The sequence below is a fragment of the Chionomys nivalis genome, chromosome 26 (genome assembly GCF_950005125.1).
Source record: "Chionomys nivalis chromosome 26, mChiNiv1.1, whole genome shotgun sequence".
Classification (NCBI taxonomy): Eukaryota; Metazoa; Chordata; class Mammalia; order Rodentia; family Cricetidae; genus Chionomys; species Chionomys nivalis.
This window is the reverse complement of record NC_080111.1, coordinates 3,683,563-3,711,024: the sequence shown is the minus strand read 5'-3', so window position 1 is coordinate 3,711,024 and position 27,462 is coordinate 3,683,563. Positions and strand designations below refer to the sequence as shown.

General features: G+C 40.8%; 1 protein-coding gene across 1 annotated transcript in view; it reads right to left on the bottom strand.

The window, feature by feature from the left end:
* Positions 1-9: 9 nt before the first annotated feature.
* Positions 10-27,462, bottom strand: part of Boll (boule homolog, RNA binding protein) — a 62,648-nt gene continuing 35,195 nt past the window's right edge. The window contains exons 10-11 of the mRNA XM_057758787.1: positions 25,817-25,912; positions 10-168 (exon numbers count right to left, since the gene is read on the bottom strand). Of these exons, the coding sequence (XP_057614770.1) occupies positions 10-168; positions 25,817-25,912 (255 nt within the window). The remainder of the gene's footprint in view (positions 169-25,816; positions 25,913-27,462) is intronic.

The window sequence follows — 27,462 nt, the reverse complement described above, 5'->3', positions numbered from 1 at the left end:
TGCAAGAGTCTACTTAACAAAGTCAGTACAGGAAGGTGGCCTGGAAACTGAGTCCTCTGCTCTGAAATCTTTTCTAGGATCAAAGTGTGGGCTTCGAGAGTATCGAGGTTTCAAAGCCACAGATGAAGGATGGGAAAAGCTTCTTCTCACAGAATGTAACCTTGGTTCCTATTGAGAGATTTAAACAAAGTTAGGGTTTTAATGCACTTTAATGGCTCTCATTTTTATAATTACTTAAGGGAAAGATTAAAAAAAATAAGATTTAACTGTGTCTGGATTTGTTTTTAGACAGCACTGGGGATCTAATTCAAGGCTTATGTGTGCTCGCTAGTCAAGCCTGGTCTACCACTGAGCTACGTACAGCCCCAGCCCTGGGTCTGGATTCTGAGGAAAGTGTTTTTCAGGACAGGACATACTTTCTAATCTGCTAGGCAGGGAGGCATCCTATGCTATAAAGAAATCAGGATCTGAGAATTGCCATATTCAATGAGATTTCTAAATTATCTTATACTTTCTTTGGTCATCTCTAAACTTTGGTTAAGTTTATTTTTGTTTTGTACAAAAATTATGTGCTTATGATTAGATCTTAAAGGCAAGAAAGCACTATCAAAAGAAAAATCAACAGATGATTAGCATAGTAAATGTTACAGGTAAACATTCTTACTGTTAAGCAAATCATTTAATGAATAACTTTTGTTTCAACAAGTGACTTATTTGATCTACTGCAAAACACAAAGACTGCTAGAGATAGCCCCCTGCTTAAGACACTGGAAATACGAAAAGGCCTACTTTAGAGCACCCAAGGAAGGCAAATCCTGTTGCCTAGAAATCTTGTCAGTCATTCTGTCTCTTTTAAATGACTGGCGTTTGATACTGCGATTAAAGACTAAAGTCACCGAGGAGGCAGTGTCTGTGGCATACTGAATGAAACTTTAGAAGCGCCCAGCCTAAACCAACTTCATGTGGGCACAGACCTAGTCCAGGAGCTCCTCTACAGATCTAACTCACGTGCCACGCACAATTAAGGGATGGATATGATTTCTGAGATTGAAAAGCCAAGTTTCTCCAGAGGGAAATGTTCCTGTGTAGTTTCAGGTTCCATGATCCGGCACACAGAGCCCGGACTCCATGATCACTAGAGCTCTGAGCAGCCCTACCAGTAAAACTAACACGGCAGTGCTAGGGCACGTGCCTCAGGGGAAATCCACAAAGACAGTGAGTCCTTTCAAAGTGCAATAACGGATCTGGATGCTTCTGGGGTAAAACATGGTTTAGTGGGCAATTAGTTTATTATTAACACTTTAAGATACTCTGCGACATTACAAAATAGTCTTCCAGCTTGAAAAGAATGTTAGGATGTATTGTAATAAGCTAAAGAATTCTTTCTTATCAAAGATCAGTATTATGAGAAAATTTATTCCAATGACATTAGGCTATAGTAGCTCAGGTAGTTCTTACAAATATTCGAGTTCAGAAGACCACAGACAATCTTGATAGTAACCTTTACCTTAGAATTAGGTCAAATTTGGGACTGGAGAGATGTCTCAGTGGTTAGACACCGAGCACTGCTCTTCCAGAGGACACAGTTTGATTCCTAGCACCCACATTAGGTGGCCCGCGAGCACCTGCATCTCCAGCTTTAGGGTATCTGCCATCTCTGGCCTCTGCGGGTGCCTGCAAATCACACGCCCATAACCACAAGCGCACACATCACAATTAAAAACAGTTAATTTAGAGTTAGATCAGATTTTATTTTCATAGAAATGGTTTGAGTCTAGTGCTCATCACCAGGACGTAACAACCAGGCGTGAATGCCGCTCCCCAGCTAGCAGAGCAGGGGCTGTGGCTCAGAGGTAGAACTAAGATAACAGGACTAGACGGAGAGAGCATGCTCAAAGAGTGATGGACGCCTGCACTGTAGATACTAGCAAGAGAAATGCAGAGGAAGACGGAAAAATGTCTTGGTGGTGGATTTCGTTTTAAAAATTTTGAAATGTGTTATGTTCTCACGAGAGTGGATGGCGCTATCTTGCCGTCGGAAGGTTTTCTGGGCTACCTTAGAAGCCCTTTCTTCTTACCATGTGTTTCTTGTATCTTCTAGAACGCCGACTTGCACGATACTTTAAAAGCTGATTTTTACAAAACAAAGGCCTCTACATTCTACTTCAGAGATGCCTGGTCAATCGTGCTCACTCACGATTCTACTCATAAAGACCAGAAACTGAAAACAGCCAACACGCCAGTCAACAATGAATAGACAAAGAAAATGTGGAATAGTTAGCAGTGAAACCAGCCAGGCAATGGTAGCACACGCCTTTAATCCCAGCACTTGGGAGGCAGAGGCAGGCAGATCTCTGTGAGTTCGAGGCCAACCTGGTCTACAGAGCTAGTTCCAGGATAGGCTCCAAAGCCACAGAGAAACCCTGTCTCGAAAAAGCAAAAACAAACAAACAAACAAACAAACAACAACAACAACAACAAAACAGTGAAACCAGCTAGGTGTGGTGGTGCACGCCTTTAATCCCAGAATTTGGGAAGCTGAAGCAGGTGGATCTCTGGGTCTAGGCCTGCTGGTTTATAGAGCAAATTCCAGGACATTCATGGCTACACAGAGAAACTTTGTTTTGAAAAAAGAAACAAAAAGTGAAATAATAAAACTCATAGGTAAATAGATGTAGCTAGGAAAAAAATCATCCTGAGTGAGATAAAGTCCAAAAGACAAATATGGTATGTATTCACCTATATGTGGATGTTAGAGCTGATAAGTTATCTTGGATAAGCTGGCTACAATCCATATAACCATAGAGGTTAGAGTAAGGGACTGTGGAGAGGACTGGATTGCCCTGGGAAGGGGCTAACAGAAGAGTTATGGATGAATGTGGGGTACTAGAGTGGGAGGATTGAACAGGGAGGAGGGAATGAGGGATGGAATTCAGCTAAAAGTCAGGGCTATTTGAGAGGTCATATGGAAACAGCACAGTAGAAGCTTCTTAAAATATATGCACATACGGAAGTGATCTAAATGGAATTGCCAAAAAATGGGAGAGACAGAGCCCCAACTGGATGTCTTTGTTGCTAAAAAACACTCCGGTTCTGGGACTGGATCACATCTAATTGGGTTGTTGGTCTACAACCCAGTCAATTGCTAAGGCACTGATTACTTCCACAAGCTGACAGTAAGGCCCCACTGCTGAGGACAACTCTTACAAAACTCGCTGAACATGGGGAAGTCCAGTTGGTGCCTCACAGAGCCTTCACCCCTACTGACGACTGTCCCGGGTGCTGGAAGGTAAACACTAACCCAGCTCCAACACATCTGATCTACGATGGTGTCCTACATGCAGCGTGTGCCAGTGCAATGGTGGCACACAGCTGGGGGACTAGCCACCCTACGTGACTCCAGAGGAGATGGAACCCATCCCCGACACTGCTCGGGTGGCCAAGAACCGAGACTAGACAGGCCAGGGACCCAGGGGAAAACCAAATACTGCTGTTCTGCTAAAAGAACATAGCAACAGGATTCCTCTGACAGTCTCTACTCCTAGATCAGCCATCATCAGGGGCGCTTCCCCCTGCAGTAGAGAGGAATAAATACAGGGGTCCACAGCTGGGCAGTGTGCAGAGAGTGAGGGGCCTTGGAACACTCAGCCCTAGATGTGATGTCTCATCACATCCCTCCCCTTGGTGCTCAGGGAACCCTGCAGGAGAGGAGGCAGAAAGTGTAAGAGCCAGAGAGGTTAGAAACACGAGGAAACACAGCGGGGCCAATATGCACACGAACTTCAGAGCCTGTGGCAGCACACACAGGCACCCCCCCCCCCGGGTCTGGGCCTTATGGGGTCCCAGCGTTGAGAGGAGGAGAGGACAGAAACCCCTGTTCCTAACCTGGAAGGCATCTCCTATCTTGAACTGATAAACCTTCCCAAATGAAAACTTAGTTCTCCAATGGCCCTCTCACCGGGAGCACAAAGCACCATTAAGGGCGGGCTCATGCCCAGCAGTAGAGGGCAGACAGAATGAACTCAAACCACTGTGGCAGGGCAGCCCCGCCCCCAACCTTACAGAACTTTTGCTTATATGCGGTTTCTGGTTTTGTGTTCTTATGGGACTTCTGTGTTTGCCAATTTGTGTCTCTGCGTCTGTATTTGTTTCGTGTGCTTTTTCTTTGGCTTATTGCTTTTCTGTCTGTTTTGTCTTGTCCTATTCAGGTTTGTAAGATTTTTATCTAATTATTATTATTTTAGGTGCCTTTTAGGTTTCTGATGAGCAATAGCAGGAAAGGGTGTGGATTTGGGTGGGGGAGGTGGGGAGAGGTGGGAGGAGTTAGGGAGGGGAGCTATGAGAGTATGTTATATGACAAACCTTGGCTGGGTGTGCCTGCTTGCTACACATCCGTAGAAGTAAAACTTTTTGCCTTCTAAAAGCAAAACAACTATTTCATAGTTATAAACCGTTTGTCATGTATAATAAAGCACACTAGATCTCTAAGATTCACTTGCGTTCTTGCATGCTGTAAGTCTATAATTTTAGGTTTCTAACAGGGAAGAAAGGCTTCCCTCTAAACATGATTTAGTTTAAATCGCACTCTAGCAACGGCTAGGACGGGAATAATGAAGTCAAAGAAGTCTAAGCCCAGCCTTTGGGGCTCAGGCTGCTTTCAGATCATGATTTTGAATTAAATGTTACATTTCTAGTATTCCCTCAATTCATGAGGGATTCAGGACCCCAGAAGTAAAGCAACCGGTTACTATCAGGCCCTTATGGAAAAAGGCATGGTATTTGCATGTAATTTGCACATCTTGTACACTTAAGCCATCTCTAGGTTCCTTATAATACTTAGTACAATGCAAATATTATATAAATGATTATAGTATGGTATTGTTCAGAGGATATCAAGAAAAAAACATCATGATGAGTACAGGTACAATTAAAACATTTTTGATTTGCAGTTGATTGAACCTGCACACATAAGACCCATGGATGTAGAAAACCCATACATATAGTTTGTAATATGCTCATATACTGAAATTTCAATTTCCATAAAAGAGTTGAAGTTCTATCAACTGCACTTATAGATCTTCCTTTATGAATGATGATTTAAATTATTAATATGAAAAATTAAAAATTAGACAATTTTAGCTATTTTTGTGCTCCCTTTCATGTATCACACCGTGGGTTTGATCCTCTGCATCACATGAGAGTGGCTGTGGTGGCATACAGCTCTAATTCCAGTGTCCAGAAGGTAGGGACACGAGGATCACAAAGTTTACAAGGTCCACCTTAGCTATGTGCAGGGTCAGCCTTGACGACATGAGACTGTTTCAAATAAAAATCTAATTAAAATCCCCAGTAGAACAAAAACAAACGTTGGAAGAGGATGAACAAGCTACTACCAGAAGGTGTGGAAGCAGAACTTGACAAGACCTGATCCAGGTCAACGGTTGTGGTTCCAGAGAGAGGACTTGACAAGACCTTGTCTACAGGCTAAACGTTGTGACTTGTTTTTAAATTTCACTTCCCTCAAAGGCTGGAGAGATGGCTCAGCAGTTAAGATCACAGACTGCTCTTCCAGAGGACCCAAGTTCAATTCCCAGCCCCCTCATACAGTTTCAGCAGACCCGATGCCCTTCTTTTGGCTTCCACAGGCACAAGGCTGGCGTGTGGTACATTATATGCAGTCAAAGTACCCATGTACCCCAAATACCACACGGAATAAAAATTGTAATTTTCATGTCGGCATGTGTCCTTCTTGCCTTCATGTGCCCCACGTGCACGCAGTGTTCACAAAAGCCAGCAGAGGCCGTTGTGTCTCCTGGGACTGGACTTACAGGGAGAGCTCCCTGATACGGTGCTGGAAAACCTGGGCCCTCTACAAGAGGAATACGTGCCCTTACCTGCTGAGCCATCTCTCCAACCCCATGGCCTTCCTGTCTATGAAGATGATGAAAATCAAGCCCCATCTGCTGCTCACGATGAAGGTGGAGCAAGGCTCAGGAGAACAAAGGAGACCAAAGATTCGTAATAAAACTTGACAGTCCCTAAGCACGAGTTACTAAAAGAACACACAGTCCCTAAGCACGAGTTACTAAAAGAACACACGTGGCCCTGTGCACACAGGCTTTAACTCCAGTCTGTCTCCCTACAGAACAGAGGAAAGCACTGTGCAATACCAGAAAACAGCCCCGAAACGACAGACACTGCACTGTCAGCCACAAGCACCCACAGTTTGATTTGAAGGATTCTTAACAAATAAAGATCAACTGGAAGATGAATACGAACATGTTCTTTAGGAAAAATTTGGAACATTTCTTCCAACAATTTAGAAGGCAATAATTCTCTGTCATGGTCTGTTCAACTTAAGCAAAGAGGACATGTAGTTTAAAAAGTACTATTTAAGAAGCAAACGAATAAAGTAAATGGGTTGTATGGTCTAAGTTCTATCATATTCCAGGTTCAGAATGAAATTTTTACCATCAATACATTTTAGGGGTTAAGATATCTTTTTTTTAATTGAAAAATTTTTCATATAATATATTCTGATTACTCTTTTCTCAGCCCCTAACTCTCTATCCTTGCTACCCACTCAACTGTACATCCTTTTCAAAGTCTTATCAGAAAACTCAAGAGTGTCTTCTCTTCAGCATGCTCAGAAAACGTGGCCATCACACTGCACACCAGTGCCAGCCAAGGTGCCTGGCGCACTGAAGGCGAGGAGATAACATCACGTTCTTTGCTGTTACTTTAAAACAGCCGTGGAGATGAAAGCCAGGTGTGGTGATGGTCGCCTATCACCGACGTTCTAGTGGAGGCACAAGGATCATTCAAGGTCATTTGCAGCTAAATAGCGAGTTCTTGGCCTGTCTGGGCTACTTGAGATCCTATCGTAACTCCCCCATCAATAAAGACGGAAATATAGTAACTTTACTTATGTAGTGAAGTCTTAAATATTTTATGTGGAAAGAACTATTATTAACAAGGAGTTAAATTTTGTATTTTACAAATCAGATTTTGGTCAGTTTCCTTTGGTTAGAAACAGATCCACAAACTCTGGTCCACAAATCTGAGGTGATCGATCAGTAGTTGCATGTCTGATGATTTCACACAGGGAACAGGATGAGGTGTGACATGAACCTCCAAACCCACCTGTTAAAAACGAGACTGTCTCTAGCCCTGTATTCCATCTATAAACCCAGCATTGGTTATCGGATTTCTAGTGCACATCGTTGTCAGTAATGACATTATTAACATTGTAATATAGTTCTAATCAGTATACCTTTTCTATTTTACATATGTACACACGTATACACAGAAACAACTGTGTAAGAGTGATAAAACAATTATTCAGATTATCCAACTGTATTAAAAAAAAAACAGGAATGAGCTGGGTGGTGCTAGTGCATGCTTTTAATCCCTTGAGAGGAGGCAGGTGGATCTGAGTTTGAGGCCAGTCTGGTCTACAGAGTGAGTTCCAGGACAGCCAGGGAAACAGAGAACCCTGTCTTGAAAAAACCAAAACCACCACCAACACCACCAATACAACAGAATGATTCAAGTGGTTATCCAAAATACTATCTGGAATTCAACTACTGGTTAATTCAAATCCCATTCAACAGAGAAAATATTAAAGCAATTCACAGATTATGATAACCCTAAATTTCATTAAATACAAATGTCAGATGTCTTCATTTCATTATTCTCTAGAATTGAAATCTATGAAATCTTAAGGATTCACCTTATTTTTCAGACTTAGTCACAACAAGTAACTTCCCACCCACTGTTGGTCTCTTAAGTGTCTATGACACAAAACAGGATTATGAAGGATTAAGAGGCCCTACCACTCTCTTCAAGTGAAAACGATCACGGTTTGCTTTTCTATATTTTCAAACTATATTATTATTAGGAACTACTGTGCACAACTTGTGGTCATGCTTTAAGAGCACCAGTGAATTTAGAAGTGGAAGAAAGAAAAAAAGTGAAAGCCCAGAACGACATTCCTAAGTATGAATTAGTTACATTTAAACAGTATTCCTTTAAGTAAACTGTCTGTCCCCACACTGATTTCCTGTCAGGCAACAGTGTGGACTGTCTAGCGGGTGACAGGCACTCGCTCCGCGCCTGTCCCTGGGACTCTGAGATGCAGGAAGACTCTTGTGCTCTCCTGTTTCTAAGAAATTTCCAAATCTGGAACTATAGTTACTAGAATTTTTTATCTACTGCCCTATGTACAGACCTGGATGGGATTCCCACTAGATTTAAACATCATTTGTATTACGACAAGACTGGAGCAAAACTCTGACAAAATTAATTATGATGAATTACATTTGTTTTTTGAGACAGGGTTTCTCTGTAGCCATTGAGCCTATCCTGGAACTAGCTCTTGTAGACCAGGCTGGTCTCGAACTCACAGAGATCCGCCTGCCTCTGCCTCCTGAGTGCTGGGACTAAAGGCGTGCGCCACCACCGCCCAGCTGATGAATTACATTTTTAAAGTTCTCATTTTTACTTGAAAATGAAAGCAGGGATAACAATGTGTATGTGACAGACATGAAAATACCTTTGAGCACTATTATCTTTAGTGAAGAGGTTTTATGGAGCTATATAGGTAAGATGTTCTAGGGAACCCTTCAGAGGCATTCTGAATTTAGGCTTTCTCCTTTGAAGTGAATCTGCAGTTTCACAAAATGGGACCTTTATTTGGTTGTGTATCTCCCCCTCTGGGTACCTTTCCTGTTGTTTCCTAGGCAACAGATTTTGCTTTATTGGAGCTATCTCTTTCATAGTTATGCCAGTACCTAAAATCTCTTTCTCCCTTTTCTTTGTAGGCCTGGACAAAAGTGGTGAGCAGTAGCTATTCCAGTGTGAATGCTAGCCTGCTAGACACACCGGCTGTGACTTTGACATCAGCCTCACTCATGCGCTCTCTCTACAGGGCAGAACACAGACCAGTTGTCACAGGGGACAGCTCGTGCACCTTAGTCTTTGTTCTTCCTGGAATGTGGGAGCTTGGTTATGTCTCCCATCTCTGCTTCTCTTGGCATTCCAGTCTCTCAGTCCCTACCAGAACGGCATGGTAAACACTGTGCAGACAGCACTCTAGGGCTCCCCTCAAAGTTCTTCGATTCTCTTGCCAACTATTCCAATGGCTGGACAGCGAAGGCCCCAATTGCTCTGTACAACTTTCCACCAGTTCCTTAGCAGTGTGACAAAAATGCCTAGCAACAGAAACTTGGGGCAGGAAGAGGATGGGAGGGCATGGGGGCACCTGGGTCTAGTCAGAAAGCAGAGAAACTGCTGCTGCCCAGCCAGCTTTTCCTCGTTGCTCATCCAGGACCTCAGTCTGTGGAGCCAAGTTCCTTGGGTGACTGTGAGGAACACCTCACTTCAGTTAACCACGGTAATCATGCACACACATGCCCAGAGGCTGTTTCTTCAGTGACTCTAGATCCTATCAGGCTCACAACCAAACTGACCATCACAAATACCAAATGACAATTACTTCTGCTAGATACACATTTGGATCCAAAATGTGGTTAAGACACTAGTTTCCTTAAGAAAATTATTGTCATATCAACATAAAAAACTGCTGCTGATATACTAAAGATAGAAATAAACTCATTGTACTTTCTGTTTAGTATGAAATACATTACCATATGAATAAATGACCAACAAACAGATGGAAAATTTGCAGATTACATGTTTTAAAACTTACTAGTGGGATGCCTTACATGAAATGTTTAACTATACAATCTATTACTATGTATTTCAGTTAAAACAGTCAAGCTTGGCTTGTATAAAAAATAAAACTGAAAATATATACTTGCTTATTTTATTATTAGGAAATTTATGTCTGCTATCTCATATCTGCAGAACCTAGACAAATAATCATGAGACTCGTAGGCAGAAAACAAAACCATGTCAGACAGAAACAAAAGCGCGAGACTTGGCACTGTAAAGCCAGTGATGTTGAGTGGCAGAATGTACAAAGTCAAATCTGTGCACCCATGGAAGCAGTCCAAAAGATGCTGCAGGTGCAATAAAGAGCGCCCACTGCGGGTGGAAACCGGCAAACGGGTTCAACAGGGAGGATGGATGCTGGCCAGCACACCTCTAGGAACGCACACACAGCAATGAAGGCACACAAGTGGAGAGCCAGCACAAACATGAGTATTACTATTATTTTATTTGGTTTTAATTTTGCGACAAGGTCTCACTGTGTAACTCTTGCTGACCTGAAACTGTATGTAGACCAGGTTGACCTTGAATTCTGAGATCCGTCTATCACTGCCTCCTGAGTGCTGGAATTGAAGGAACGAATGTACCACCATGCCTATATTGTGAGTATGAGTCATATCTACCCTTCCGGCAAAAACTTTCCCTTTGTCTCTGGTGTATGTGTGTGTGTGTGTGAGTTTGAAAAAACATGAGCACTTGAGTGTGGTTGCATGTACTTCTGTGTGGAGGTCAAACTCAGGTGCCATGTACCTTGCTTTCTGAGACAGGGTCTCTACCATGACTTGGCAATGGCCGGGTAGGCAGTGCTCTTTCCAGCACTGAGATTATGGTGTGAGTCACCATGCAGAGCTGTCTTATATGACTTGTGGGAACTGAACTCATGTCCTCCTGACTTCATGGCAAGCGCTTTCCTAACTGAGGATCTCTCCAGCCTTCCTTTGCCTCTTTTACATCTAGTGAGACTTCAGAATACATTTTAGTCAGAGGTATAGGACTAGAAGTTAAAAATCTAGTTAATAGTAGCAATGGAACACTGAGATATGATAAAGTTGATTTTGCAGTCTTCTGAATGTTGTTTCCAGGCCTTTGATTCTGAATTTTGATATTATCCAAGTACAATTTTTGGGAAATATACAAAGAATTTTGAGTGTGACTCCATTCCAAACTGAAGAAATCACCTCATCAAGATAAAGTTTTAAAATCTGAATACCCTTTTCTCTCTTGACTGCATCTTAGATTTTGGCAAAACAAGTCATGTAAATGCACACACATATGTTTACAGTACCCACTCCATCTGAACAGTGAATCTCAGGTGGAACTTCTTCAGACTGATTTTTCACAATGAGTACTAAACAAGCAAACTTGTTTACTTTAGAAAACTGTTGATGATATAGTAAAGACAGAGATAAATAAATGGGTCTCACTTGGAATGTGATCTCTGCTCTCTCATTCTGTTTTTAGAGGCAGCATATTTGGCTTACCAAGCTAAGCCAAGAAGGACAGATGATATTATCCATAACTCAATTGTCAATAAATTCCAAAGTTTTTATTAATTTCTCAAAATAAAGCTAACTTCAAGACTGTATACATGCATGAATCATATGTGTATATGATGTATATAAGAACACACATAATATACATGTTTACATGTATGTATGCTTATCATTTATATAACTGCAGAAGAAGCACACTGGGTATGGATTATTATCAGAATTCTTTGTCCAATAATATAATACATCATTAATTTTTATTAACAGTCTAGGATTTGTTTAGCATCATGTTTAACATTTAAAAAATCAAACCGTAACCTTTTTTGTTCTGGGGAACAGTGATATTAAAAAAGATTTCTAACATCACTGGTTAATATATTATTTTCTAAATTACAGAACGAAATCTTTTGAAATTTCATTATGGGACTTACTAGTCTATTTAATTTTAAAAACTGAGAATAATTAGTGCACAAGACGTTTGTATGCCTGTATAAAGACATGGGGTCCTACCATTCTCGGAACCATTTGACTGACAGACATACTCATTATGGTTTCAACAGAAAAACGTCTATCTGACTCATGGGAAAAAGTCTGGGATCTGATCATTTTGTTTCTGCTGCTGCGGCCAAGCATGGGCTGCTGTGGGTGGCACGGGTGAGGAAGGGCGAGTTAGCATGGTCACACTAGTATTAGACTTTTCTCCTTCTGCTCTCAAATTCCCAAGTCAGGGAAGAACTGCGAGTAAACACAAAACGAGGCATTTCTCGTCCTACTACAGAGATTTTCCTGATTAGAAACATATGACTTGTTCTTTACCTTTTAAACAATGAATCCTTCTATTATTTTCCAAGTTTATACTGGAAGTTGGCCCTGGAACTAGAATCTCGTTTTCTCTTGGTGTAAGAAGTAATTTTACATTTTATGAAAACAATTGTCTTTCTAAAATTAATCGTATGTAGTCGTGTGTATTGCTAACAATGAAACACAGGAGGAAAGCGTCCTAAGAGTACGAAATCACTGGAATAGTAGATGATAATGTCAGAAGGGGGCCCTTCTTCTCTAAAAATTCTAGGTGGATTAACATTATATAAAAACTTTGGTATCAAATAGATGATGATATATGATGTTACACTTTTATCTAAAACAGAAAAAATTTAATATAGTTAAATTAATTAGATGAAAAGCAAGAATTTGATCATGTTGGTGCTATTTCTGTTATCTGGGAGATGTTATCATAAAATATGAACTACTATGTAAATTCAGAAAACCATGTCAGGAGAAACACTAATGAGCAGCAGTAACAAATGAGAAACTTTCGAGAAAGCATAGAAAGTGGTAACCCAGCAAAGCAAACGGACAAACTGGACTGCTAAAGCTACCGCAGCCTGTACGTTACACAAGTATTCAAATTCTATTAGACTAGACATGACTCCGATCCAAAATGTTTAAGTATCAAAGATAGAAAACAAACTGTCGAAAAATCTGAGATTAAAAGAAGTAACACAAAACAGAGAAAATGAAAGACACCTCACTCGTCTCGGGATAGCTATTATTGGGAATGGATAAAAATGTAGAAAGTGTTACTGCAATTTAACTAACATGAAAAGCCAAATGCCACATCTACCTAATTAAAAATTGTAAAACAGCAGTAAAAGCAAATTTCATCAAATTCAGATAGCTTATAATGGAATAAATAAGTATGGTGAGATATTAACTAACCCTAAGTTTCACAACGGGCAGCTTCTAGCCGGTTCCTTGAAGCTGGATCTTGGTCACACAAGGATCAATGGACAAGAAATCAGTTGAGCTGGACTAGAGCTGCCCAAATTGTCTTAATAATGAATGCTCCACACTGTCTGTTAAGTAAAGAGAAAATACAGATCAGGAAGACCGAAGTGAAAAAAGATTAAGAATAGATGAGTGCAGAACATAACCAACAGTTACTAAAGACTCGCTCGCAGAAGGTGGTACTTAGGAAATTAGTTTGCTAGGGAGGGAGAAGCTGGCAGTGAGCAGACACTGAGAACCCAGCTCTTGCTTACATCTTGCTTTCCAAGAACTTACAATCTGCACTGGACACTCCTCATCTAGTGTCATGGTGTAAGTGTTCATTATATACAACAGGACCAGGCCAGCACAGATTACAAGGGAGCTAGAATATTAATTTCTATCTGGTGGATTAAAACCCACATTTAAGAAAGTGTAGAGGCATCTTGCAGAAGGCTGCCTAGGACGCTGTTAACACAGATAGCACCCTTTGAGTTGGACTGGTAGACAGCCATACAGTGTTTACCAGTGAGTGCTGGAGCCCCCCACATATGCACGCTGCACTGGGGTTGTTGCTGTGCTGGAAGCACTAACTGGGGCCTGAGAGCAGCACTGTTGGGCAATGAACCCTTGAACACGTTAGGTGCAGTACCAATCTCAACAGCATGAAACGGAAGGACCCCAACTTCAGCCGACTAACTCTTTCATCTGGCAGGATCCAGTATTAGACGACTTCTAGACAAAAGCTGTTTCAGTATGTTTTTTCTCTAATATTATTTTATTGCTTTTAAATTTCTTGTCCCTTTCATCATATCTTCTATTATTATTTTTAAAATATTGTATATTGAAGCCTTTTATTTGACCTAAATGTTCTTTTTACTTCAACTTTTATGTTTTTGAAACAGGGTCTCTCTTTTTGCTTCTACTTTTAAAATAAAGCACTTCCGTAAGACCTTAAATACACTGTGAGGCAAAGTTAACCATTTTGCTTAACATGCAGTTTGGTCTTCCTATGGGCAAGGTGTCTTCTGATTTTCTTTCAATGTAACACTGTTTTCATTGTGCGTATTCACTGTACATGAAGGTATGGTGTCCACACAAGTGTACAATATACACTGAACACATTTTGCCCTCGCTTTCATTCCTCCTCTTTTACCCCTTGTCAGTCCCTATTCTGGACAGTTTCACATCTACTTCACGTCAGACAGAGAGGTGAGTTTATGTATCGTTCAGCCTGTGACATGGCTACTTTTCAATGCTCTTATTCATATCTGTAGTGAGACAGTAAAAAAACTTAAAAAATGAACTTGTGTGAGCAAGTTTAAAAATGTGGACTTGGAGAATGCAGAGGAGAAAACATCTATAATTTTTAAACAGAAACATTATTCCTCAATAGGACAAGAAAGGAGGGCTGAAGACAAGATTGCATTTATCGAATGCCATGCGAGAATACAAACTTATGAGAGAGGAGAAACCTGAACAGAGAGTGCCACAGAAGATCCTACTTCAGACAGACGACCACACAAATCAAAAAACTGATTCTGCAGATTCATCCACCAAGACACACAGCCGTAAGCCAAGGGTGCTGGGTTCCAACCCAATCTGGCAACTGGAGCTGGCATTATTTTGTGGCATTGGTTTTTGCAGGAATGAGAAGATTTAAGATTCAGGGGAGAGGTTACAGGGTTTTGTTCCCTAGTTTCTGAGTGCCACTAAGGCCAGGCACCGTGTGCAAGGTCGGAGTTCTTGCAAAGAGGCTGTTAGGATGCTATGTGGAACTGTGAAGGTAAAGTTCAAGTTGCGATGTAGATTCTAGAGTGTTGGAGATACAAGGACCATAGGATGTCTACCAAAGAAAGCCAGAGACAGTAAACAGAGCCAGCCCAAGAACACGGTTCCATGTGCTGCAGTCAGCTGAGCGGGAGTGGCAGGGAGAGCCTACTGATGGAACTTGGAGTCCATACAATTTCAGGAGCTCCAGATGATGAACATGGAGCTTAAGGATTTGGTGTTTTACCTGCTTAGCTTTTTGGTTTTGCTTTGATCTGATCTTTCCTTTGCTATATCCCCATTCTTCTCTTTTGGGATGGGAATATTTATTTACTCTATATCATTGAATACTGGAAGTATGTAACTTACTATTTGATTGAAGTTAAAAAAAGAGATTGTCTGTCTCAGAAGAGACTCTGTACTTCAATTGGATATCAGTTTTGGAACTGTTAAAGACTATGGGGATTTCTGAAGTCAGAGTGAATACATTTTGCATTATGAGATGGGCACTAGTCTATGCGGATGAGTGGAAGACTTGGTTTGAAAGTGATACATGCTTGGCAGTTGTCTCGACAGCTGTGACAAAACACCAGGAGCAAAGCGATTTATTTCTGCCTATAACTCTCAGGTCCCACTCCAGCAGGGCGGGGACTTGGGAGGCAGGAGCTGATGCAGAGGCCCTTGAGGGATACTTTGCTGTCTCACTCCTCAGGGCTTGCTTAGCTTGCTTTCTTTCACAACCAAAGACCCCATTCTAATATAGCCCAAGGCACCACCTACAATGGGCTATACCCTCCACATCAACCACTAATTAAGAAAATGCTCCACAGGCGTGCCTACAGGCCACTCTATCAACCACTAAGAAACTTTCCCACAGGGTTGCCTAGATCTAGGCACTCTATGGAGGCATTTTCTCCATTGTGATTTCTTCAGGAAATACTAGTGTGTGTCAAGATGATGAAAAACACCCAAGCAGGTCAGCTGTGAAGGTGACAGGAGACAGATGTGCTATGGCTGTATTGTCACTTTCACAGGGTCTGGGATTTGTCTGGGGCCATCTAGATCAGAATAACAGCAGGTCGTTTGGGTGGCCTATTCCAGGGGTTGCAGTCCTGGACTGAATAAACACAAGGAAGCTGAGCACTAGCAGGCGCCCCTCCCCATCCTGGCTGTTACGTCACCATGGAATCTGCAGTGATGAACTCTCAACAGTGAACCAAAATAAAACCCTTCTTCCTTGACAAGCTTTGTCAGGCACTTTGTTGCAGTAACGAGACAGGTAACCAACACAGGTGCACACTGACATTTCCACCTCATCTCAAGTCCCCCCTTGCAAGGTTTTTATTACATGTAGTTTACAGTGGCCTAAAAGTCACTAATGGAAAAATCAAGAAATAAACAATTTGTCTGTTTTAAATTGCTTATTCATCTGATCCCAACATGTTCTGGGTGTGAATTATCCCTTTGCCCATCATATTCATCCCACTACTGAGCTATATATTAGTGTGTTATCAGATTAATGTCTGTGTACACATAGCATTTGCTACTGTGTGGGGTCTGAGGCTTTTCCTGGGATCTGGGAGCGGTCGTGCTCTGGCCTGACAAGACTAAAGAGATGTCCATTTGGAATGAGAGGAAAGCCTCGCCTTCCGTCTACACGCTAATGGAGTATGGGATATAATATCAAATCCCACTGCTTACTCTCATCTTCAATGTCGAGGAAGACATTTTAAAAAATGTTTAGAAAAATATTCTGTAAGGGATTATGGTTTCATAAACTCAATCTTATGCTATGAAAGGTAAGGGGCTCATTCAAGTGGTCTGGGTTTTAAGGGTTAGCAAACAAAAAAGTGAATGTCCAATTAGAAGGAACGATAGACTCAGAATGCAGAGAAAATGCTCAGACCAAGAATGGAAGCATATAATTTCATATGAAAAACAGATGTGCTATATGATAGGTAGATATCCTTCGAAAGGAACTTAAAAATTAGACTGTCTCATCAGCTCATATATAATCCTCCACAGTAGTTAACAAGAATTTTTTATTTAACTTTTTGCATCTGTATATATATATGTATGTTGAACATATCCCCATTTATAGCCCCATTTCTTCTTTAATTCTCAGCCCTCCACCCTAATGTTAGTCCCATCTGTTTAAACAGGTTTAATTTCATTTTATATCATATAAACATACATGCTTTTATGTATCTGCATAAAATCTAGGAACTACAAATGAGAGAAGACAAAGTATCTGTCTTTCTAAAATTGCCCAATTCACTTAATATGATTTTCAGTTGTATCTACTTAATAACTGATTTTAATTTTTACTGCTCTTCCACCTCAGATAGTTATTTTGGATAGTAAGAATTTATAGTAAATCAAGTATTAGAATAGCCCATAGGTGTTTGATCCAATAATCCACATTAAACTAAAAACAGATTAGCAAAACCCAGAAATACACTCAATACATACTTCATATTAGGCTTGAAGAAGATGAATTACCCTGACAGTGTGTTAACCCAAAGGTCATACATTTATATTCTACAGGCCAAGTCCCACAGGAGTTGCGGGTAGAATGGTGGTCACCAACTTGGAAGAGTTGGTGTGATCTTTCTCGTGAGAATGTAAGATCTGGTCTCCAGTTAGAGAGTGAGGACATCAGCTCCCAGGAGCTGCTCCACCCCACTTCTGCCTGCAGCTGTGCTCCCTGCCATGATGACCGCAGACTCTGAAACTGTAAGCAAGCCCCCAGTTAAATGCTTTCTCCTAAAGATTCCTTGGTCACAGTGACAGCAGGAGAAGGACCGATAGAGAAGTGCTGATCAGTGGGGCTTAGTTATAGTTAGACAGGAGTAAGAGTCAGTGTGCTCTTATGAACTAGACAAAGACAACAATAAAAACGTGTGTACGCCTGCAGGCTCAAGACTAGCTTGAGCTACATAATTAGATACTGTCTCAAAAACATTCTTGGAAGTATTAAAAGTACTTTTAAAATAATAAAATCCTGTTATTAGCAATGTGTGTGGAACTTGGAACTCATCATGTTGAGAAAGATAGCCTAGACACAAAGGAAAGTAGTGCATGGTCTTCCTTTTGAGATCTAGAAATGTGTGCACCCACACATGTTCACGCATTATAAACAAATAAATGTAAAAATGTAAAAAAAGAATAAAAGGGAGCTTGCTTTCATTCTCTCCGTTCTTCTATCTTGTAAGCAGCTTCTCAACCTGTGGGTTGTGACCCTTTGGAAGTGGCATGTCAGATACCTCGCACATCGGACATCCCACGTATCAGATATTCTGAATATAAGATACCCTGCATATCGGTTATCCTGCATATTGGATATTCTGCATATCAGATATTTATATTGCAATTAGAACAGTATCAAAGTTACCATTATAAAGTAGCCATGAAATAATTTTATGGTTGGGTCCCCACAGCACGGCCGTATCAAAGTGTCATAGCATAGGAAGGTTGGGAACCACTGTGCAAGGGTACAATGAGAAGACAGACACTTGCATCTCAGGTACCTGCATTTCCCAGCTTCCAAAACTGAGAAATCAACACGTGTTGCTTAAGCCGTCCAGCTTATGGTACAGCTGTCAGAGAAGACTGGACTAAGGAAGCTCTGAGTTGAGGAAATAAGTACTGATCATAAAAACTGTTATTTCCCTTGATCAAAGTCAATGTCAGAGATACTAGAAATCCTGAGAAATGAAAAAGCTATTAAAAATAATGCTCTGAGACAAAAAAAAAACCCTCAGAGGTACCTAGATATATACTTAGTCATATAAGATCAATTCTTGTGTACATTGTTTGTAAGTTAAGCTTGTATCTTATGACTTATTATATAAAGATGGATCAAAAAATCTAAATATTTCAAAAGCATGAGATTCCTATGAAGTACTAAATTTTTAAAATGTATTTTTGGGTTGAAGAGATGACTGAAGAGAAAGGCTAGGTTCACAACCAAAATAAAATTTATTTTTAAACATCACATGAACAATGAAAATTGTATGTATTAATCTCTTGTGATTTTTCATGCACTGTGTAATGTTTGAGCACATTTATCTTCTCTAAGGGTTAACATTTCTTTGTGGTAAAAACTTTCAAAATATTGACTTTTAGCTTGAGTGTACAGTTCGTGCCTGCCATGTACAGCAGTCTCTCTCCTGCCATCACCGGGTGCCGTTAACAACTCCTTACCCCACTTAGCCCAAGGCTGGTGACCACCACTCTGCCTTCTGATCTCCCCAGAGTGACACCACGTTGCCCTCAGGTCTGGGCCTGGGTTACTTCACATAGCTATTTTCAGGTCTCACACATGTCACAAGTAACAGGATTTCATTCTTCCTAATACTATCAAGGGTATCTTTGAGACACTGTAGCTTGGGTGAATGCTGGGCACACAATCCTCCTGCCTCGGCTTGAGTCCTGGGACTACAAGCCAACTGCCATCACACACCAGACACCAAATTTGACCTGTTAACTGTAATGATTACTGTTTCACACAGAAAGCTCCATTTGCTGGAGTGTTTGTTGTGGACTCTGCCCTTATTCACTGCAGTGAATCACTGTTCACATGTGTTTGCTATTCTTTCTCATCAGTGGCCTCTATCATTGTTTCTATCGTCTGAATAACTTCCCCTGTGCGCTGTGAAGGGTCAAAGTATTAGCTTAGAATGCAGAAGACGAAGAAGCCCAGGCCTTAGCTAAGGGGTCAAATACTTGTCCAGCAAGCTCAAGGCCCTAGTTTTGGTCCCCAGCACCGTGAACAACAACCAACAACAACAAAAAGAGGATTAGATGTAATTAAAGAAATTCTTATAAGCGTTTGTCACAAGTAAAACAACGTGACTGTAATGCAGAAGTTCATTTCCTTAGACAGGGGCGGCTATGTACCCCACGCCGCCTATGACTTGTGATTCTCCTAGCCTGACTTCTCAAGTGCTGGGATTAGAGACAGCAGTGGAGGTGTTTAACTATTTTCATGCATCCACGTCATGTGCTCTTTCAGCAGTCCACTGAGGCTGTCAGATTATTCTTAGAGTATTTTTTAAAAACATAAAGGAAATACCTAAAATTATGCTATAGTTTGAATATGAGCTATCTTCCCTCTCAGGCTTTCTGTTGAAGGTCTCCAGTTTGTGGCACTATTTTGGGAGGCTCTGCAAACTTTGGAAGGTGACGCCTGGTTGAAAAGAGGTTAGGTTACTAGGGATTTAGGGTACATTTTGTCACAGGGCCCCCTTTCTCGTTTTCTGTTCCCATTCACCATGAGGTGAATGGTCTGTGCAGGAACAACAGAGCCAGGCTGAATATGCCGAAACCAAGAGCCAAAATATGTCCTTCCTCCATTGACGTGGAGGATATTTCCCCATATTGACAAAAAGTATGACCCAGAAGAGACCAGTACCAGAGAAGTGGAGTTCACCGCTGTTAGATGCTAGGCATGTCCATCACATGCAGGCACGCTACCAACTGACTGCTATCCACAGAGCCTGCCTGGAGTATTAGAAGAGACTGTTGACCTAACTTTTGGACAATGTTGCAAGTGTTAAGGTTATGGACATTCTTAGAGATGGACTAAACACACTTTTGTGTTTTAGCTGGACTAAAAACACTGTTATCAAACAGATGTGGTCTTTGGAGTCCAGGGGCAAAACCGTACAGTTTGAATATGAAATGTCCCACACAGGCACGTTCTGGAAAGTTTGGTTCTTAGTAGCGGCACTATTTTAGCAGGCTCTGGAAACCTTGGTAGGTAAGGCCAGGCCAGAAGGACCGGATCACCGCGGGTGTGCCAGTGCTCTCTATCTTGTATTCTCCACTTCTGGTACACTGTGATATCTGCCTCAGTACTGCTTTAGAATTAGTGGAGCCCAGATTATGGATAGAAACCTCTGAAACCATGAAACTTATATCAAGCCAAAAATAAAGTTTTCTTTTTGTTGTTAAAAATCAAATTGTTCTTTGCAATCACTGGTCACATGAAAAGTCTGAGACTATATCATACAGAGACTATAAGGGAAGCAGAGTAAGCTGCCATGCACTCTGTCTGCAGACTCTTGAGGACTGTGTCTGTCTTTCAACCACAATAAAATTCAATGTACAAGGCTAGAGAGTTGGCTCAGTGGTTAAGAGCACTTGTTGCTCTCGCAGAGGACCTGGACTTAATCAATCCCCAGCACCCACATGGTGGCTCACAACCATCTGATCCAGGGATCCAATGCCCTCTTCTGACCTTTGAGGCACCAGGTACACAACTGGTGCACATACATACATGGAGGCAAAACACCCACACGTGGAAAAATAATATAAAAAACCTCAATGTAGCCGGACGGTGGTGGCGCACACCTTTAATCCCAGCACTCAGGAGGCAGAGGCAGGCGGATCTCTGTGAGTTCGAGACCAGCCTGGTCTACAAGAGCTAGTTCCAGGACAGGCTCCAAAGCCACAGAGAAACCCTGTCTCGAAAAACCAAAAAAAAAAAAAAAACCCCAAAAAAACAAACAAACAAAAAACCTCAATGTAGAATCTTGGTAGTTATTTTCCTTGAACTCAGAGATTAAATGTAATTAATTGGAGGATTGATATCAACAAAATCAATATGGCATTCCTTCTTGCTACAAAGATATTTGAAGACAGTATATAGGTCTTTTTTTTTTAAGTTCATCACCATTAATATTTCAAAATATAACAAGGGATCTAAAGTTCAGGTGGAGCCATCTTAGATTTAATTTCAACATGTTAGGAAGAGTAAAGACAACAAAATGAGAAACTACACATTATCTTAATGGCAGCAAGCAAATTCTGCATGTAATTAAATATTTACTTCCCCAGTTATTTTAGAGCGTCTGAGGAACCTGGTATATATTGACAGAACCCAAGCTACAGTGCTTTGACTGAGGATATTTTGATCTGAGATGGTGCAAAGGTCATAGTTCTAGTTTGGAACTTTGATTTTTTTTCTGGACTCAGTATGTAGCATGATATCTGTAATGCTGGGCACACCTGCCTGTAAGCCACGCAATCACGAGTACACACTCATACTCTTCAGTGTACTGAGTTGCTATGCTATGAGATTTGATAGGTGAGGTGAATTAAATATAATTTTGATTTACATTTGATTGTTACTTTCCAAAATATTTATGTTTTATTTTATGTGTATGAGTGTTCTGTATGTATGTATATATGTGTACACCCGGTGCCCACAGTGGTCAGGAAAAGGTGTCAGATTCCCTGGGACTGGAGCTGTAGATGGTTGTGAGCCACCATGTGAGTGCTGGCAACTAAACCCTCGAGTCCTCTGCAAGAGCAGCAGTAACTGCTCACTATCACTCCAACCCTGATATTTTCATCTTGGGTACAACTTTGCAAATTGAGGAGCAGCTATGCACCTGCCTTTACTATGTTATGTGTAAGCAACAAAAACATTTTTTTATTTACTTCCAGTTGACAATTCGGACATACTGGTTTCTGAAGACTATGACCCTCTTTACTGTCTTAGGTGTTCATAAACAAGGAACTGTTATGCACATGGAATCCAGCATTTCTAGTGTTAACTACACAGTTGCTACTGAACAGTTCTGAGTGAGACATGTGCTGCATGACTGAGGGAGCACTGTCTGACCTGGGGAGCACTGTCATTTTTATACTCTTCTTGTCTCAGAAGAAGCTACAGACGACAGTTTTCCTCCAGTCTGTGTCTCTATAGCATAACACTTTATTGTCTTCCTCTATGCTCAGGAGCAGCTGAATAGAAGTCAACTTTAGCCTCTAAACTAACTTATAAGAAATAATAAAGGCAGTAAAAGAGATAAAAGGAAGAACATAGTGGTACTGCAGTTTTTAGGTGTGTGGCTATTCCAAGACAGAGGGAAGCATCTGTGGCAGTCAAATCCTATTCCAATTTACTTCCAAATTATACTCTTCCCAAAGAGCCACCAATGTGGGTACTGGAAATGGGATCCTCCATAAGAGCGGTATGTGCCCTCAACCACCTATCTCTCTAGTCCACATTTCCCCCCTTTTTAAAAACGGTAAAAGTATATAGTTTTTTCCTCTGACTTAAAAAAAATATAGCATATTCCTCTGTGACCCACAGTTAAACCCTGTGCAATGGTCCATCAGAACTTTCATTCCCAAGTATGACTTAGTACCTGTGATGGTTTTACATGCCAGCTTCAAGTATCTTAAGTTGCTGAGAAGGGATTCTCAGTCAGAGATAGCCTAGATCAGGCTGACCTTCGGACATGTTTGTGGGAATTGTGATTGCTAACTTATCCAGCCTACTCTGGGCTGCATCATTCCCTGGGCAGGGGTACTAAGGAAACAGCATGCAAGGCTGTATTTATTGTCTCTGTGTTTCTAACTGGGGGTATGATCTGACAAGCTGTTGGAGTTCCTGAAATGACGGCTATAAGCTGGAATTGTAAGCCCAATAAACCAATTTCTCTTTAAAGTTCCTCTTGCCCAGGGTATCTTACCTAGCAATAGAAATTACATTAGCACAGTTCCCACTGATCAACTGTGCAGGTTTAACTGTCCATTTGCTTCAGTATGTTTTATAAAAGAGGTGTTTCTAATAATGTAACATTTGTATACTGAGATTTCTACGTCTATAATACAAACGAGGTTCAAACAAAAGTGGACAATCTTCTGTAGAGTCTGCACAGTGAAGCATAATGACGTTCTACACAACTAAGGAAGTACAAGTGGAGTTTCTGTCCAGAGACAGACGCAGTTTTCTACTGAGAGACACCAAATCATTGAAGAACAATTAATTATCTAATGCATAGGGGACTCCACCTAAAATTTCTGGCTATAGTACTTTGGTGGTAGAGTACTTGCCAAAATGTATGAGGCCATGAGATCAGTGACTGACAGCACCAAAAATCTGGGTATAAAATACATTGCAAACTCTACCTTTTACTGAAACACAAAAGGAAGCATTAAACTTCTTATACAGTAGTCCTGCGTTATGATTTTACATTTGAAAATTTATTTATTTTTTCAATGTTCAACAAGAGTAATTCTTGTCTACCTAATTTATAGTTTTGGACATACCTACTTAGAGACTGAAGACAACTTAGAAATGTGCACTCTTCACGGGGAATCACACTTGAGGAGAATATTATTTGCACCACTAGCTGTCTCCGTCTGAATTATTTAAGCCATAATTTCAATCATTCTGACTCCCTCTTCTTCCTTCCTCCTGGACAGTTATCTCCAATCCATCGTGCGCACACACACCAGCAACTGGTGATGGTAGCATACGGGGAAGTCTGTTCTATATTTTCTGACAATACTGAGTACAAGGCCTCTAGAGGTGGGTCAGACTGGGGACTTCTTTCACATCACAGTCTAATGCACAGGAAACCAAGTGCACAGTCATGGCCGCTGTGGTTACTGGGTAGGGACAGGGCTGGGGCATGAAGGGACAGACAGGCTCTTTGATATGGCAGTCAACACATTTGATGGATCAAAGTCATACATATGAGCATAAAAGAGCTATTTTCTTTTATTTACTGCAGAGTATACTTCCTTATTCCACTAAATAAAATGGACAAAAAATTTGTATAACCCCCAAAACAGTTAGTTCATCAATCTGAAATTCTTCACTATGACGAAGTCCATTTCCCTGACATGATGATCCTGAGCCCCACTAAGAAACCCAGTGACAAAGGAAGAAAACCTCTTGCTTCATAGCTGACAACCAAAATACAGAGAAGGTACACACGAACCTAACTGGATCAGCTATAACTGAGTGATGTACTAGTCTTAGGCCTGACTCTGATTCAGAGAACACAAGTATGTTCTTAAACGTAAAGTGGGATGGCCAGCTGGTCCATCTCCCTACATCTCCCTATATGTATATTCAGACATGACCCCACGTGCTGTATCCAGAAAGACTATGTATATTCACACATGACCCCATGGGTCGTATCCAGAAAGACTATGTATATTCACACATGACCCCACGTGGCGTATCCAGAAAGACTATGTATATTCACACATGACCTCATGGGTCATATCCAGAAAGACTATGTATATTCACACATGACCCCATGTGCTGTATCCAGAAAGACTATGTATATTCACACATGACCCCACGTGCTGTATCCAGAAAGACCATGTATATTCACACATGACCCCACGTGCTGTATCCAGAAAGACTATGTATATTCACACATGACCCCATGTGCTGTATCCAGAAAGACTATGTATATTCACACATGACCCCACGTGCTGTATCCAGAAAGACTATGTATATTCACACATGACCCCACGTGCTGTATCCAGAAAGATTATGTATATTCACACATGACCCCATGGGTCGTATCCAGAAAGACTATGTATATTCACACATGACCCCACGTGCTGTATCCAGAAAGACTATGTATATTCACACATGACCCCACGGGTTGTATCCAGAAAGACTATGTATATTTACACATGACCCCACGTGCTGTATCCAGAAAGACTATGTATATTCACACATGACCCCATGGGTCGTATCCAGAAAGACTATGTATATTCACACATGACCCCATGGGTCGTATCCAGAAAGACTATGTATATTCACACATGACCCCATGGGTTGTATCCAGAAAGACTATGTGTCACTGACACATGACCCCATATGCCATATCCAGAACATGAAAATTACATATAAGAACTAAACTAAAGGTTATCAGGGACTTCAGAGAGAGGACAAAAGGAAGGAGGACTGATTGTGTAATGAAAAGAGAGTTTCTATTGGTGGTAATGGACAAGGTTGGAAGTGCTGTGAATATATAATTAAAGACACTTAAAATAGTTAAAAGGATACACTTAAGTTTATGTATCTCTGTATCAGAACAAATAAAACATTTTGACCATGAATGATTTATAACATTTCAAAATTTGTTAATAGGAATTATAGTTAATTAAGAATTTATTTCCTCCATATAAAATGATTCACTAATTCTGTACTTTTTAGATCAGAGTTGGGATAAAAAATGCCCAGAGCATAATGGCAGAAAACTGAAAAAAACTCAAAATGAACTCCTTACTTTAATTGGCTCAGGCTGCATCACAGGTGCAGGCATAATGGCGCTGGAAGCATAGACCTGGTGGTATGCTGCTTGGACTCCATGGTCAGAGTACGGCTGTTACAGAGGCAGTGAGGAAATGCGAGGAGAGGAGAGACAAAAACAAATATTACTTTCATCTATTAAAGTATTCATTCAGTACTTTCTATGTGATACACCTTTTGGCACATACAAAAACCCATTCACTATGTTTAATGAACTTACAGTCTGATTAAGAAACAGACACTACTCTAAATCATCCCATGTCCTGTGAGTCATGTGTATGATGCATGGGGAATAATGAACACTCAAAAAGTACTAAAAAATTATGCTTATGAAAATTGGGGAGGATGGTCAAGAAAAATTTCCCAGTGGCACTGATGTCTGATTTAAAGACCTGGGGACACAGTGAGGGACAGCCTACGTAAGACACCTCTTTTGGGAGACCTACTTAGGTTTTTTGATAGGCGGGAAAGAACATGATATACTAAAGGGGGGGAAATCAGACAGGAGAGCAATAAACAGAGGGCAAATAATGTAAAAGTATACTAAAATATTTATCAGCACAGGTAAGGGTGAGGGGAGAGAGGGACCTTGTACTGTTGGTGGTAGTGTAAACTATCACTGTGTAAACCAGTATAAAGGTCCCCCCCCCCAAAAAAAAAACCAGAAATAACTACTGTAAGACTTAGCTACGCCAACCCCGGACATGTAGCCAAGAGAGTCTATATCGCACACAGAAATAATTGCACACCCATTTTATTGTTGGTCTACTCAGAGTAGACAAGAAATGAATCAGCCTGGTTAGCAGCCAACAGATGAGTGGGTAATGAAGTAAGTTTATTTAGATCAGCACATTAAAAATATTATCTAAAATATACTAATTATTCAATTCCTGAATTTGTAAACATTTTTAACACCGTGTCTTAAAAACCTGTCATCTAGTTTACACTTACAGTGCATCTCTATTTGCTCGTCTTCCAGGGGCTCAATTGCTATAGGAAGACAGTGACTATTATCTCAGGTACTGACACTGACATTAGAGATATGGATTGGATAACATCAGACTGAGTATGAAGGGTGAAAGAATGGAGAACCAAACATGAAATGATGGGTAGCAAAAGTCAGCTTCCAAAGGGAAATAAAAGCTGGAAAAGGAATTCCACGAGAGGGCAGTGCTGTGTAAACAGGTGTAGGACAGATCACGGAATCCGAATGGTGTTCGTGAAAGGTTAAGTAAGACTAAAAGGAAGGAAAGTGTTTAGTGATTAGGACGTCGTTAAGGAGCCTTCTTAAAGGCAGCTTATGCAGCAAGATAATGAAGCAGACTTCAACAGTTTGGAATAAAATGGCGCTGAACATTATAAAAACTGAATATAGCCTATCTTTTCAAGAATCTCAGTTTTGAAAGGTAGAAGAGAATTAGGGGATCTGGGGACGAATGTAAAAAGATAATAGTTACTCTCAAAGAATTTTGCATCAAACGGCTTTAATATTTAAAACTGCAATATGGTTTCTTGCTGCCTTCACTTCTACGAATAAACTCATTATGAGAACAAGATTGTGAAAGTTAAATAATTCCCTTAACAATCACAGTAAAGTGGTGAAGCTCTGAACCAATGGAGAGA